The sequence below is a fragment of the Monodelphis domestica genome, chromosome 2 (genome assembly GCF_027887165.1).
Source record: "Monodelphis domestica isolate mMonDom1 chromosome 2, mMonDom1.pri, whole genome shotgun sequence".
Taxonomy (NCBI): Eukaryota; Metazoa; Chordata; class Mammalia; order Didelphimorphia; family Didelphidae; genus Monodelphis; species Monodelphis domestica.
Window position 1 is genome coordinate 82,655,705 of NC_077228.1, and position 16,599 is coordinate 82,672,303.

The following is a 16,599-nucleotide window of genomic DNA, read 5'->3' on the forward strand; positions in this document are numbered from 1 at the left end:
TTATTTCAGTGCCTGATACATGGGGAAAACATAGATTCTTATGACCTATTGACAAATTAAGTCAAAATCATGTGCTACTTTGTAACAATATCTGATACTTAATATTCATTATGTAAGTTCATATTCTATAAGCCCCACATGAAAACTAATCCTATTACTTAGTATCATATAGTCTCATTATTGCAAGATGATTAGAGATCATCTAATCTGACCCCTCCCAAAATTTATACTTACACTGTATATATTTCTTAATGATATTTTATAGAAAATTTCTAGTATATTTTAAAATATCCTTACTTCTGTCTTAAAATCAGTACTAAGTATCAATTCCAAGACAGAAGATCATAAGGACTAGGCAACTGGGGCTAAGTGACTTGCCTGGAGTCATATAACCAGGAAGTGTCTGAGATCACATTTGTACCCAGGACCTTTACATTTCCAGATAGTAACAGAAATCTAGTCCTGGAAAGGACCTTTAAAATCATCTAGTACTAAACCCTATTTTAATGGAAAATTTTTTTTTCAATTAAAAAGCTTCTCTGTTCTCTTCCACCTTTCCCATCAAATGAAAAACAAAACCTTTTAAAATATCAATTCTCTGGATTCTTGGTTGGATCATTTTGTTGAACAGAATTCTTAAGTCTTTCAAAAGTGTTCATTTTTACTTTTTTTCCATGTAGAAATTGTTTTTCTGGTTCTATTCATTTCATTCTTCATCAGTTCATACCCTGACATGTTTGCAGAAATCTGTTTGCCTTGATTTGCTGTGGAAGCATATTTATTTAAAAGTACTTTTTGTCACTTTAGCATCTTATCTACTTTTGCATCCTTTTAAAATATTTAAAGTAACATCATAGCAATTAACTTGTTAAAATAATTGATAAAATGGCTATTTCTAGGATTTGTTTTTTGACACACTAGGATTAGATTATTTCATTTCCAAGTAATTTTTAATATGTATTTGTATAGCCTTTTATTGAATGTGATTTTTATTGCTTTATGATCTGAAAAGGATGAATTTAATATTTCTGCTTTTCTGTATTTGGTTATGAGGTTTTTAATGCCCACTTATTAAATGGTCAGTTTTTGTGTAGGTGCAATGTACCACTGAGAAAAATTCTCATGTAATTTCTCCAGAGATCTATTATATCTAAATTTTCTCAAATTCTATTCATCTCCTTAACTTATTTCTTGTTTTTTTTTTTTGTTTGTTTGTTTTTTTGGTTAGGTTTATCTAGTTGAGAGAGAAGAACATTGAGGTTCATCACTAGTATAGTTTTGCTGACTATTTCCTCCTGTAACTCATTTAACTTCTTTTTGGAATTAGGATTTTATACCATTTGGTGTGTATATGTTTAGTATTGATATTACTTCATTATCTATGGTACCTTTTAGTAAAATAAAATTTTCCTGCTTATCTTTTTTACCTAGATCTATTTTTGCTTTTGCTTTGTCTGAGATGATGGCTACTGCTCCTTTTTTTTTATTTTTTAAAAACTTCAGCTGAAAATTAGTAGTTTCTGTTCCATTCCCTTTCCTTTACTCTTCTGTGAGTCTTTCTACTTCCAAGTGTGATTATTATAAATATTGTTGGATTTTGGTTTTTAATCCACTCTGCTATCTGCTTCTATTTTATCAATGAGTTAGTCCCATTCATACTCACTGTTATCATTACTATGGGTTTCCCTCCATCCTATTTTTTCCTGTTTATCATTTTCTTTCTCTCTTTTTACCCTGTTCCTTCTTAAAAGTTCTACCTCAGTGCATTGGGGAGTTCTAATTGGGTTCTCATTATTAATTTAATTTAGTGTGCAATGTTAATAATTATACTTTGGCTCTTTTTCTTAGGCAAATAGATGTATCAAGTTTACTGCCCAGGAGCTTTATGAATGTGTGTCACAGGCCGAGTATCGGTAAGTCATCTTCAGTATAAATCTATAATAAGAGCAAGCCTGTTGTAGAAAAAAGTACTTGGAACAGCTGGGATTTTCAACTTTGAGCTGCTTTGATTTTAGTCTGTCCTCATTTGTTATTTAACCCCTTATTTCCTCTTGGTGCTCTAAGTCTTGGAATCTTGGGGTCTGTTTTTATAATGAATAATTGATGTTAACAGAAAATGCTTAATAATAAGGCAGATTGAGCAGATGTCAGATCAATATTATGTAGCTTTTGTTTATTTATAAATAAAAAACAGAGCTAAGCTGAATGAGCAGTTGCCATGTTAAAAATTAAATGAAAGCTGCTTTTATTAGGTTAATAAACTAATCTGATGGTTACAAGCATCCATAATGATATACTGTATGGCACCAATGATACCAATGGTACCATTATGGCAAAAACATACAGCTATTTTTTATATAATACAGTTTATTTTTTAGAAATCCTGACTATAAGTTATGAACTTTTAAGTCTGTTATAAAAATAATTTTCTGTTATTGTAGCTCAGTGAAAAGGTGATCCATTGCCCATCAGTCAATTAATTATGTCACTCTAGATATTTTGTATTTGGAGATTTGTGGATTTAGGGTTCATATGGGAAATCATAATGTACCTTCTTGCTATTGTAACATTTCTAAAGCTAATGAAAATGTGTCAGATGGTTCTGTTATACCAATTTAGGATTGATACTAAGTATCAGTTGCAAAGCAGAAGAACAATAAGGACTAAGCAATTAGGATTAAGTGACTTGATCAGGGTCACACAGCTAGGAAGTATCTGAAGCCATTTTGAATTCAGGATCTTCCATCTCCAGGCTTGGCACTTTGGCCCCTGAGCCACTTATCTGCCCTCTTGCCAAGTAAATTACAAGCAATTTAGACTGAAGGGAATATTCCTTAAAGGAAGGAAAACTCTCCACAACCTGTCTAAAATATTTGGACTTTCCTTTTCCTTTTGACATATCTTTTTGCATGTATGAATTTATTTCTCTTATGCTAACTGTATTTTTAGATAACAGTCAAAGCTTTTTTTTTCTTTTTTTCTTTTTAAACTTCTAGGCTATATGAGCTATAGCTTTTGCTATTGGGTTGACTGTTGAAATAGAGACTATTTATTGGGTCTGGGATGGTGGGGTGTGGGGGGGCAGGATGTATGTGAAGAGATTCTGACATTGAAGAAATTTGAATAATGCCTAGGTGCTGTGTGAGAGAGCCCTGATGCTATTTAAAAGCAATTGGACTTTATGACAACACTTCTGTTTTGCATAGTTTCTTATAGACTGCTTCCTGTGTCAGTTCCAGATAGATTTTGTCTTTCAATTTCTCTATTAGAATCTCAAAAGATGACGTAGAAAAGGGGGTTTCCTTAATTGTATTTTCCCTTATTTGATATTGTGCCTAATATGGTTTATAGGTGACATTGAACAGACCCTTTTTTTTAGAATTTTAACACATTCATATTAATGACAGCTACTTTCTTTGCAATCCAATGGGGGAAGCAGTAGATTACACTTAATTGGCATACGTATTACTTCCTTGGGAATGTGAAAGCAAGTAATTATTTAATGTACTTGAGATTTTAGTTCTTTTGCGGTTTTTCTGTAGAATTTACTGTGACAAAAGGAATTGTGAAAGTGAAAACAAACCAACTGTAGAAAGGCCTTTGTTTTACTATTAGGGAGCTTATGAATGCTATAGGAGTGAAGAGGAGAAAAAAACACTATATAGAATCTGGTACAGCAGAGAGGTAATGTTTCAGGTTGAAAGTAGTCTTGATTATTAATACTTAGGTAAGGAAGAAAACAAAATCTCGTTATGTGTTTATATAATTTAGACTGACTTTTTTAATCTATCCACTCCTTTAAGTTTTTTTAGTTCTTCTTGTTTATCCACTCTGTTCCCAAAGTCATATGGAAATTTTTTTCAGAAGCCTAGGATGATGCATGAGACAGACTTAGAGTAAATCCTGTTTGTCTATTGTGGCAGTTTTAACTTTTTCAGAAACCCTAAAGACTCAGTCATTTTTCAGTATAAATTAAAAATTAGTTTGGGATACTAAGCTAAAAAAATACCTGTCAGAGTCAAAGAACATTCTACCTCACACTGAATGTATCCAAGCCCCAGTGCCATTTTTTCCCATTAACTATGCTTTGGGGACTGTGCTTGTTTCATGAGTCTAGGGAGGTGTTCAGTGGTAGTCTCTTCAAAAGTAGATTTCAGGTCCTGATCTATTAACACAGTGCCTCAAAGAAGTAGCCTTCCAAATACATGGTAGAGGACTTGGATTTTTCATTTTTAAGTGGCATAGTGTATTACAGTATAAATACATTTTGAACATCAAAAGCACTTAAAGTGAAAGTATTTAGTTAGAAATAGCCCTTGTGTTTGCACAAATATGTGTCTCCTTCCCTTTTGGAAGGATTTTAGGGGAGCCACATCAAATAGTGAAAGCTCTGGTTGTTTCCATCATGGTAATTACTTAGATAAAATTGAACTAGTATTAGTAAATTCGGTCAGGCATCTAGCAATATTTTTTTAATTCACATAATCAAACCAGTCAGTTGTTTTGGTTTTTGTTTCTACGGACAAACCAAGACTAAGGCACTTAAATGAATTATTCAGGAGAAAGCACATTTCTATCACTTGTTTCAGTACAGTATGTTCAGTTTTTCTCTTGCCTAATTAATATCTTTCTAGAGTTATCCATATAAATGAGGGAAAAGCATTTTCATATTGACCTCAATGTTCATAGTGTGATTGTACACCCTACATTCTCTTAATTTAGCTTCAAACATAGTTTAAATGGTGACAGAGGACATATATGACAGTGAACCATTCTTGAACATGATATTAAATACTTTTAATGGCACTTGATAAGTTAGATTAAGGTCTTGATAGGAAGAAGCTAATGAAACAAAAAACCTTTACTAAGTGTTTATACTATGTACTTCTGTTTTGCAACTTAGCATTCATTTTTTTGTTTTTCGTAGGTCTGCTAATGAATCTGTTAAAGCAAGGATTAGCATTGTTTGTGTGTTTTTATTCCCAACATCTAGTGTAGTGTTGAACATTGAGTAAGTTCTTAATAAATACTTGAGGTTGATTTGTCTGCTACCTTTTCCCTGCTATTTTTCAGACAGATACTTGCATTGCTCCTATTTATAATCATTGTACAGTGCTCAGTACATAAAAAGGTCTTTGAAATGCTTTATTGCAACATGTAAAGGAAATAAATGTCTTCATGATGTTCTTTAAAAAAGAGAAAAGATTTAAATTCACATCTTTAATATGTGCCACAATTCTAACAATGTGAAAAGTTTCATATTTTGCTTTTGTTTACTTTGAATTAGGAAGAAATCTGTAGCAGGAATAAAGGGACAGGAAGGAAACAAATAAATAGAAATTAAAATGTAAAACTGGACCTAAATTTTTTACTTTGGCCTTTTAGGGTAGTTGACCCTTTAATACACACATGCATACATGCACATATGTGTGTATATGTATGTGTGTGTATACATATATATTCTTCTGTTTTAAACTTGATACTAAATATCAATTCCAAGGCAGAAGAGTGATAAGGGCTACACAATTGGGGTTGTGACTTGCCCATGACCACATATCTAGGAAGTGTCTGAGGTCAGACTTGAACTCAGATCCTCCTGACTCCAGGCCTGGAGTTCTATCCTCTGTGCTAAAACAATAATTATGCATACCAGCATATTTAAACAACTCTATTTGAAGCTTTTCTCCAATTAGAATGACATAATAACCCAATCTCTGAAGTTAGAGATGTAACAGAAAGAATTACTCACAGAACACAGTTCAGTGATTGGCCCTGAGCCCCAGTTCCATCCCGAGTTAATCCAGTCTGCTGATTGAAATGTGGTCCATAGTGTGAATATATTATGACAGTATATATTTTGATGGATTCTAAAAGTGGCAGAGGTAACACATTTGGAATTTACTCTTTGAATCTTTAACCTCAGGCTTCTGTTACAATAGTAGTAAATATGCATAGAGTGCTATATTTGGAGTTAAAGACACCATGTTATTTTTTACATTTTGTGATCCTGAAAACATTACCTAACTTCTATGTCTTAGGTAAAGTAGGACATATATACTAAGTTATGTATTGTGATTTACCGTACCATAAGTATCTCCCCAATACTTCATGTAACTAACTCTCTTATTTCTGTCAAAAGTAGAAATTAATGAGATGTTCATTTTAATAAAAGAAAGAATATTTTGATGTTGTTAAGATCTCATTCAAAAAAAGAATTACATTTATTTGAAGTAGAAGAGCCTATAAGAATACTTTGAGCATAGATGGATACTTCAGCAAAAAGTGGCATTGTGCCATTACTTCTAGAATAGTCCAAACTTCTCAGACAGGCAAAGTCCATCTAGAAACTGACTTCAGCCTTCATTATAATTTCCTATTCCCCTTCTATATTCCATAAAGACTTTTGTTCTTCAGATTTTCTCTCATTCCTTTCCTTTCAGATGCAATATAAGTCTTTCACACTTTCTACAACCAATCCAGACCACTAATGTATTTCCTTCTGTATTTACAAAATGAGTCTTATGCCACTTTTCTTTAATATATTGCTTTGTAATGTTTTGAAAAAATATTTTAATTATAGAGCCTGTCTCTCAAGCTGGATTGTAATACTCTTGAAGATAGAGAACATATCTTCTACCTTGCTATATATCTCATTCTTGAGCTAGTTTTCCACATTAACATAAAGATTTTGGTCTGCTAAGTTATACCCAGGTTTTTTCCTTTATGGAAGTCTGAATAAAATTGCAGTCAGAACAGTAGCATTTCTCTGGCCTCACCAGTATCAATAATGGGGATAGGGACTGGCCCTGTGTTTTCATTGGTTTAGGGAACTTCTAGGGGAGGAAATTCCCCTGACCAATGCCATCTGCAATTTAGTCTTACAGAGTTTCCCAGAGCACCAACAGATAGAGGTTAATGTGTATTAGAGGCAAAGTTTGAGTTTAGTCTTTCAGGCTTTGAGGATGACTCTTTGACTACACAATGCTCTCTGTGTATCACTAGAAGTGAACATAGCCAAATTGTTATTCTGAGAGTAAGGGCTAGCTACACATTCTCTTAGTTCATTATTATTGTTCAGGTTTACTTTAAAACCATTGATTCAAGGACCTATCATAATATGCCTTGGTTATTCTTGTAAGAAAGATTGGTGTGTGTATAACATCATTCTTTTGTTAATTGCACAGGGATTTTTCTTTGAATAGGTAGGATATGAAATATTTATGAGATAGAGATGTTTATCTTGTCATTAGCTTGTTTTTTAACAAAAAGAATCTAAAACTTATTAAAATATGTCAATGAAAATGTTCTAGTCATCTTTTAAAGTGAGTGAATACATACCAGAAGTCATCACAAAATGCTATCTTATAAAGAGACTTGAAATCTGTTATTAATATAGGTGATTAATTTGATATTCAGAGGGAACTGCTCCTTGCTATCTTGTGATTTACACTCAGTAATAATTGATTATGTTGTGAGGTATAATATAGTGTAATGGCATTTGTGTATAGTTAAAATGTCTTGGTTGTCTTTGCCATTCAATAAAGTTGTGTGTAGATAGATAGATAGATAGATAGATAGATAGATAGATAGATAGATAGATAGATAGATGTATATTACTATTAGTTGCCAATAAAGTGGAAATTCATCCTTATTTATTGAGTTCATTGTCACATATGACAGAAAAGCCCATGAGATCTCCTGCCAACCTGTTCTTTTAATTTAATCTAGAAAATAGCAGAGGAAAGTCAGATGCCCCCAAGGCTATGTAATATCTTTTAGGTGGAAGTCTTAAGTAGAGGCATCAAGGTATTTGTGGAAAAGATGCAGACAGCATCTCTTTTTTTCTTTCCCACTGCTATTGAGCCTTCATCCTCAATTTCTTTCTTGCTAATTTTTACTCAGCAAGTCAAATAAACAAGTATTCATTAAGATCCTTCTGTGTGTCAGGGATTGTGCTAAGTATTAGAAATACAAAAAGAAGCAAAAAACAGTCCTTGTTCTCAAAGAGCTCATATTTTAGTAAAAGTGGAAGGAGACAACATGCAAACAATTACACAGAAACAAGATATACACAGTACAAATTGGAAAGAATCTCAGATGAAAGGTGCTGACACTAAGAATGACTGGAAAAGGGTTTCTTATAGGAAATGAGATTTTAGCTGAAAATTAAAGGAAGCAAAGAGATAGAGGTGAAGAGGGAGAGAATTCCAGACATGGAAGACATCCAGACAAAATGAAAAGTCAAGAAATGTGTAGTATCTTGTGCAAAAGAATGGAAAGGAATCCAGAGTCTGTGATCAGATCACAAAGTACATGAATGGAAGTAAGGTGTAAGACTGGAAAGATAGGAAGGGCCAGTTTATGAGGGGCATTAAAACCCAAACAACTGATTTTTTATGAAGCAATAGGAACTACTATATTAGGTAATTGATTAAGCGTTATGGTGATTGGTCTGGATTCAGATGTAAATTAAAATTTTAAGGTGTGGTTTTGAACATAAAAATAACATCATGATGTCTGCTTGAAAACCTTGTGTTTCCTCTTGGGTCTCTTGAATAGTTTTTAAACAGAAGTTGCAAGATTCTCTGAAAGACTGAATAGAAAGAAAGTTTAGATCTAGCAAATTTTATCATAGATGACGCACATAAAAATAATAGACGAAAACCTGTTGGCTTATCTCCTTAGATTGGAGCTTAGGATGAATTTTAAAGCTGGAAAAGGCCAAACTTTGAAAGGAAAAAGACTTTTTACCAATTGTTTTTATACAATGCATTTCTCATCCTATACAACACAATACAGAGTTTCTGGTTTACACATGTAGTTCATAGATTTATCTCCAGTTCTGCTTTCAGAAATCTCCAGTTTTGTTGTGAAATAATTAACTACTGGCTGAGACAATTTGTTGATGGAGCTGTAGTCATTGGTTGGAGACAGGATGAAGGCCCATCAAATAGGCCTAACGTGTAGATGATGGTATAACACAATCTGACAGCTTGTAAGTTGTTAGAAAACAGTAAATGGTTTATTAAACTTCTTAAACTCAACTAGTAGGATTGTGGACCAGGGTAGAGGTGTCCCTAATCTAGGTAATTCTAGTTTCTCCACCCAAATCCCACTCCAAGTCCTCATGGGCTCTCTTCATAGAAATTGATGGCTACGTTATTACTACTCTCTCTCTCATTCAAGGGAATCTAAATAACCTAACTTCTGGTCCACTAGTAAATAGTGACTAGTAAGCAGTTTATCAGGTTAAGCTAGGTAGATTTTGTTGATATGTTCGCCCTTGAGGCCTGAAGCCTGGGGCTGTGCTGGCTGGGCTGTTCCCAGTGGGTCTTGGCAATTTCACACACAGAGACTGGATTTCTCAGGAAATATAGATGTTCTCAGGATCTCTGTAGATAGTAACTGGAGACAAGGACAGGAAAGATAATCTCTAGATATCAGGAATTATCAGGAACCTCCGATTTCAAAAGAGAAAGGTCAGTTACCTCTTTTTGGCATATACAAGATGGCCACAGGAAGTAACCCTCCACTCTGTATTAGGTGGTTGATCTTTAAGGATTATGGTGATGTGGAGTCAGATCTTCCCCCCTCTTCTCTTCTCTTTCTCCTCCCTTCTCCCTCCCCCTTCAGTTAGTCTCTTCAGTTGGTGACTCTGGAAGTCAGATCTGAGTGAGTTTCCTGATATCTCTAATAGATAACTCACTCTTTGAATAGTTAGAACTAGGGGTTTATTTAAGGAAAGGGGAAAGAAAAGGAAATTGGGAGAGAGGGTTTAGGGTTTCCCTGATCTTAAAATAATCCTAAATTAAAGAATAATATTGTAGAGTCTTGAATGAGGGATGTGACTAACAGGGTTGAGGATCTTTAAGTCACTTTAATACAGAAGAGATAAATTCAGTAAGAAGAGAATCTTCTCAGTCTTTACTCCTTCCTGTCTCAGGAAAAAGAGACAGCTCCAACAGTTTGGACAATATATGTAATCAACAGATTTCTCCTGGTCACATTCTCTTCCGAAATGCTCCTTGATTGACAGCTTCTGCAAACTGTACTCCTTTCGCTCTGTTGCAGGTTTTCTCCAGTTTACTCATTCATGACTCTCCTCGGTGTCCAGGACCAATGGGCCACTTCCTCTTTCAGGTTCTCTCTCTTATCCTTTCCTCAAATTCTGGATCTCCCTTTCAGTTGCATTTGTACAGCCAGACCTTTCCTGCAAACTCATGCATCAGACTTCTGCAAAAGATACTACCTGTCTTCTCTCTCTCTTATATTCCCCCCTTTGCACAGATGAAAACTCATTTTGGTAAAAATTTGTTTTGCTGTCTGTGCATTAATAAACTTACCTTGCCTTATTATATTCCTACTTTACATTTTTACCCCAAAATAACAAACTGCTACACTTACTTAGCTATTCCTATCCTATCTTCTCTATTCTAGGAACTTGAACAAAGGAAAGGAAGGGAAAGGAAAGGAACTTACAGTTAATTGTTACAAAGATCAAACAGCACAGCATTTACAAACTAAAAACAAACTTAAAAAATATGAATATAACCTACTAAGAATACAAATTCAATAAAATTCTAAAGTTAAACATCCCAATAAAACTCTTTCAATCCAGTTTGCTATCAAAACCTTATGATGCTAAACTAATACAAAAGCAATCTTATCTAAAAAAATTTATAAAAATGTATAAAACTAGAAAAAGTAGAAAAAATACAATAAAATACAATAGAGCATAAGCTTTTATGAAAAAACACAATCTGACAAAAAATGAACTTATGCAAAATGCATTTAAAAAAATCCAAGCTGAACAATTTAAAACCAATTCTTTCTATGCTAACTGCTATTGCTAATACATTCAACTAAATTGTCTACATTGAACTGTGAACTAAACATCCTATCTTATAAATCTAAGGTTTCTTCATCATTTTAACTATGCACATCTCTATTTTATATAATTTGTACATATACCTACATATATTTACATATCTATATGTTACACATATGCATGTGCATGAATTTGTAAAACTTCTGCATTTCAGAAACTACAGACATTGAATTTACATGTTGCATACATGTACAGACTAAAATGCATATATACATAAACATGTACATTACTTATAATTATTTTACAAGTCTGTATAGAACTATACACATGTGTGCATGCCATATGTAGTATATGTATTATGTGTTCCTACTCTAACCGCTACATTGATCCCTATACATTCCTGATGTTACAGTAGGATATCTTAATCAGACCTTCTATTTAGGTAAGATTTTATGGATCTAATATAGAACTGTTTCTCTAATATGTCAACCCTTTCTTATATATCCATTTATTTACATGAATAATTTTTCAAATACAGATCTTTTAACAGTGAAACGTGTATCCTTTTTATGCTTGTTGCATGTAACATAGTCTTCAGTTTTTCCTCTTCTCATCTTGCCTGATTGGTCTCTTCTCCTGTATGAATGTACTGTTGCATAAAACTACATTTGGAAGTGTGCTTGTGATTAATGACACATTTTTCTCACTTTCTGGGGTCCATTCCTCGTCTGATCCTCTTCTCTGTAGAATCCCTACAGTCTTTACTGTCCTTTTATCCTCGGGTTAGCCGTTTCTGCCTTTTCTCCTGCCTGCTGCAAAGTTCTTTTCCCTACTTTTCCTCTGGGCTGCTTGCAAATCCTTTTCCATTGGATTGTCCCCTCCTTTATAAACTCTCTGACTGTTGTCTTAGTTGCCTGATGAATCTTTCAGCCTTCTTCTAAATAACTGCTTTCTATCTCATCTCTTTCTTCTATTCCTATATCTATTTCTGTCTCTGTTTCTCCTTCACTGTTTTCACTGTGATCAAGTTTTACGTGGGAGCAATGAATCCAGGTTTGTTTTTTTTAAGACTTTTACCACTGAAGCTGTTGTTAGGATAGCTTTATATGGTACTGTCCAATTTTCTTGTGTTGTTGATGTTTTTGCAAAGTTCTTTATATCTACTGAGTCTCCTGGTTTTATATTATGAAGTAAATAATCTAATGGCCCAGATTGTTGTAAAAGTCCACTTTCATGAAGCTCTCTCAGGCTTGTAAAGCTGTTATATAAAAAGCTTTTTGCATGTCTCCTCCCAGCATAGAGACATAGGCTGGTTTACAGGTTTTTTGCTTGTAAGGGTTGATGTCCATATAGCATTTCGTAAGCAGAGATATGCAAGTCTGCACAAGGTCTAGTACGAATGAAAAACAGTGCTAGAGGAATAATTTCTGGCCACTTCAAATGAGTCTCTGAACAAAGTTTTCCTATCATAGATTTAACCTCCCTGTTCAATCTCTCAAACTGTCTAGAGCTCTGTGAATGGTAAGGTATATGCAGTCTAGCTGTTATTCACAAATTTTCATAAACATTTCCCAATATTTCCAGTGTGAGGTGAGTTCCATGGTCCGAGTCTGTGACACATGGGACACCAAATCTAGGTATTATTTCCTTGAGCAATATTTTAACTAAAAATCCTGTTGTATTTGTAGCTAATGGAAAAGCTTTTTGCCAACGTGTAAGTCTATCTACCAGCACTAAGCAATATTTGTATTTTCCAACTTTAGGCATAGTGATATTGTCTATCTGTAGGTTTTCTTTTTTTTTTTAATTTTAATTTAATTTTTTTGGTTACAATTCTCACTTTATTTCTCTCCCTCTCTCCTTCACCCACTCTTCTCTAAGCTAACACGCAATTTCATTGGGTATTACTTGTGTCCTTGATCAGAACCTATTTCAATGATGTTGTTTGCACTAGGATTTTCATTTAGAGTCTACATCCCCAACCATATCCCTTCAACCCATGTATTCAAGTATTTGTTTTTCTTCAGTGTTTTTACTCCCACAGAGTTTCCTCTGAATGTGGATAGTGGTTTTTCTCGAAGATTCCTCCAAGTTGTTCAGGATCACTGCATTGCCATTAATGGAGAAGTACATTACATTTGATTATACCACAGTGTATTAGTCTCTGTGTACAATGTTCTCCTGGTTCTGCTCCTCTCACTCTGCATCAATTCCTGGAGGTTGTTCCAGTCCCCATGGAATTCCTCCACTTTGTTATTCCTTTTTGCACAATAGTATTCCATCATCAACATATATCACAATTTGTTCAGCCATTCCCCAATTGATGGGCATCCCTTCATTTTCTAATTTTTTGCCACTACAAAGAGCACAGCTATGAATATTCTTGTAAATGTCTTTTTCCTTATCTCTTTGGGGTGCAAACCCAGCAGTGTTATGGCTGGATCAAAGGGCATAATTTCACCTATACTGTCTTCCAATTTTCCCAGCAGTTTTTATCAAATGGTGTGGTTTGGTCCCCAAAACTGGGATCTTTGGGCTTTTCATGGACTGTCTTGCTGAGGTCACTTACCCCAAGTCTATTCCACTGATCCTCCTTTCTGTCTCTTAGGTAGTACCAAATTGTTTTGATGACTGCTGCTTTATAAGTATAGTTTGAGATCTGGGACTGCAAGTCCTCCTTCCATTGCATTTTTTTTTCATGATTTCCCTGGATGTCCTTGATCTTTTGTTCTTCCAAATGAACTTTGTTATGTTTTTTTCTAATTCAGTAAAAAAGTTTTTTGGTAGTTCAGTAGGTAAGGCACTAAATAAATAATTATTTTTGGGCAGGATTGTCATTTTTATCATGTTAGCTCTTCCTACCCATGAGCATTCAATGTTTCTCCAATTGTTTAGATCTAGTTTTATTTGTGTGGAGTGTTTTGTAGACCATCATATCATCCTCAAAGAGTGATAGCTTGGTCTCCTCATTGCCAATTTTAATACCCTAAATTTCTTTTTCTTCTCTAATTACTACTGCTAGTGTTTCTAGTACAATGTTAAATAATAGAAGTGATAATGCGCATCCTTGTTTCACTCCTGGTCTTATTGGGAAGGCTTCTAGTTTATCCCCATTACAGATGTTTGCTGATGGTTTTAGATATATACTGTTTATTATTTTTAGGAACGACCCTTCCATTCCTATACTTTCTAGTGTTTTCAATAGGAATGGGTGTTGTATTTTATCAAAGGCTTTTTCTGCATCTATTGAGATAATCATGTGATTTTTGTCAGTTTGCTTGTTAATATGGTCAATTATGTGGATGGTTTTCCTAATATTGGCCCATCCTTGCATTCCTGTTATGAATCCTACCTGGTCATAGTGAATAACCCTTGTGATGACTTGCTGATGAAAAGACCAGTCTCTGTGTACAGCTAAATAGAAAACTTAACATTCAAATATTTTTAAGCAAAACATTAAAAGGTGAATATGAGTGAGAAATCATAAGGGTCTATAAAAGGTTAAGCTACATTATTATATGAGAAGATATATGTAACTCCCAGATTTATCACCAGGGGAGCCATTTAAACAGAGAGCCTGATTGTAGTTCTAAGAAGTTTGGATTATCTCAGGGAAAGGAGGGAAAGGAGAAGAAAATGGTGAAAATTAACTCAGATAATGCATCACACAAGGAAAAGTTTACACAATGGAAGGGGTGGTGGTGAGGAATGGGCAACATCCAAAACTTGAAGCTCATTCTCATCTGAACCGGTTCAAGGAGGGAAGAATAAATGTGCACATATGCATGTATGTACATACACCCAAAGGGAAAATACATTTTACTCAAAGATACCATAATGAATTAATATCAGTACTGAATATATATATCAACTGACATAGCAGCTAAATTCTTAAAAGTTAATTTACAGGAAGAAATAGATCATAAATTATAGTGGAATGACTATAATTTACCACTTTCATACCTAGGTCAATCCAACCATAAAATAAATAAGAAGTTAAGAAAATGGATAGAATTTTAGAATAATTAGATGTGATTAGATATATCTGGAGAATATTAAATGGTAATAAAGGAGTATACCTATTCTTAACTGTGCACCTTCATAAGACTTGACCATGTCTATAGACATTAAAAATCTAACCACCAAATGCAGAAAATCAGAGATGTTAAATGCATTTTATTCTGATCATAATCACAATACAGTGCTGTTAAACACTGTCATAAATTATTAGTGAAATATGGAGCTTGCCATATTCAGTGTATTTTTTTTTTAGAAAAGTATGCATGTAATTTTTTTTTTGCTGTCCTCACCTACTCCCACTAAGTATCAGAGTACATATCAATCGAATTTAGAGGGCCTTGATAAGTTCTTTGTAGAATTTCTCTTCTCAAATGATGGCACATGAATATTTTCATGATAGTTCCTTTTTATAATACTTAAACTTTGCAAAACAGTTAACAAATGTCCTATGAATGGTGCCTGTTTATCATTGGATACAAATTAAAATGAACTCCAACAATTTTTAAATTGGGCCTTCTAAAGAGAATTTTCTTATGAATTTTTAAAACTTTTACTTTCTTAGAATTGATACTATTGGTTCCAAGGCAGAAGAATGGTAAAAGCTAGGCATTTGGGGTTAAGTGATCTGCCTATGTTCACACAGCTAAGAAGTGTCTGAGGCCAAACTTGAACCTAGGACATCTCAGTCTCTTAAGTATTCTGATACTAAGCCACCTAGCTGCTTCCTAGTGACAGGTCTTTTTGACATTTCTTCTTCAACAGTCACATTTGTTCAGTGTAGACAGGAGGAAGATGAACTTCAGAGGGGGTAAGGCTCCCCCTTTCACTCCCATGTTCACTCTTCTCTATCAAAATGACGTGGGAAAAGGAAGCATAAACGAATTAAAATAATAAATAATAATAAAAGAAAAGGAAGAATAAAAGAATGCCTGGAGAGAACAAGCTTTTCACACGTGTTGAATGTTTTCTGCAGTTTAAATTGCTCATTTGAATACTTTCTTCACTCAGACCTGACCAAAATCTTTGCTGTAGGGGGATCCAATGGCAACATCTTAAAAAACATACTAATAACATACTAATTATATTCTCATTGGAGATGAAGAGATATTAAGATCATCTTCACTGCAAGAGCCAAATAATAGATAAGAGAGTCAGTCATGGACCAGCTGATCACAGCATAAGAACAGAAACTTGTATAAAGTATTAAGACTATTTGATATATGTATACTTCAAGGGGACAGATGTCACCTTAGAACTTAAATACAGGGGAAAGAAGAGTCTGAGAGAAATTAATACCCCTCCAAAAAGAAGTATCTGGCAAATAGTAGTTTCTTGTATTCTGCTTTCTGACTCCTTCCTTTCTGTTTCTGATACTTCCAGCTCCTAATAGAGAGCTCATTTCAATCATTTTAACGATAACTTGGGCCAAGGCAACAGTTTCAGAAATGGGAATGGAAATTCTATGGATTGTCTGTAAGGTGGTAATTCATGGCTTTAGGCAAAGTTGTGAAATTATTTAAATATTTCAGGCATCTCTTCAGTTTTTTATGGTATTTTCTGATAATTGCCATTCCAAGTATCTTTGTATCCCATTCTGATTGTCAATCAATATCTCTTACCACAATTGTAGCTTCTCAAAATTTTAAAAGCATTTATACCTTGCTACCTCCATTTTTACTGTTTCTTTTTGGAAGTCCCCCCCCCCCCCCCCCCAGTTTCTTCATCTTTTTGCCTACTCTTTAGGGTTAGGG

At 34.1% G+C, this 16,599-nt stretch overlaps 1 protein-coding gene across 5 annotated transcripts in view; it reads left to right on the forward strand.

Moving 5' to 3' along the window:
• Positions 1–16,599, forward strand: part of SWT1 (SWT1 RNA endoribonuclease homolog) — a 137,033-nt gene that overhangs the window by 118,833 nt on the left and 1,601 nt on the right. For all 5 annotated transcript variants that reach the window (XM_007480961.3, XM_007480958.3, XM_007480959.2 and 2 more), the window contains one exon: positions 1,849–1,913. In XM_007480961.3, coding sequence (XP_007481023.2) covers positions 1,849–1,913 — 65 coding nt within the window. The remainder of the gene's footprint in view (positions 1–1,848; positions 1,914–16,599) is intronic.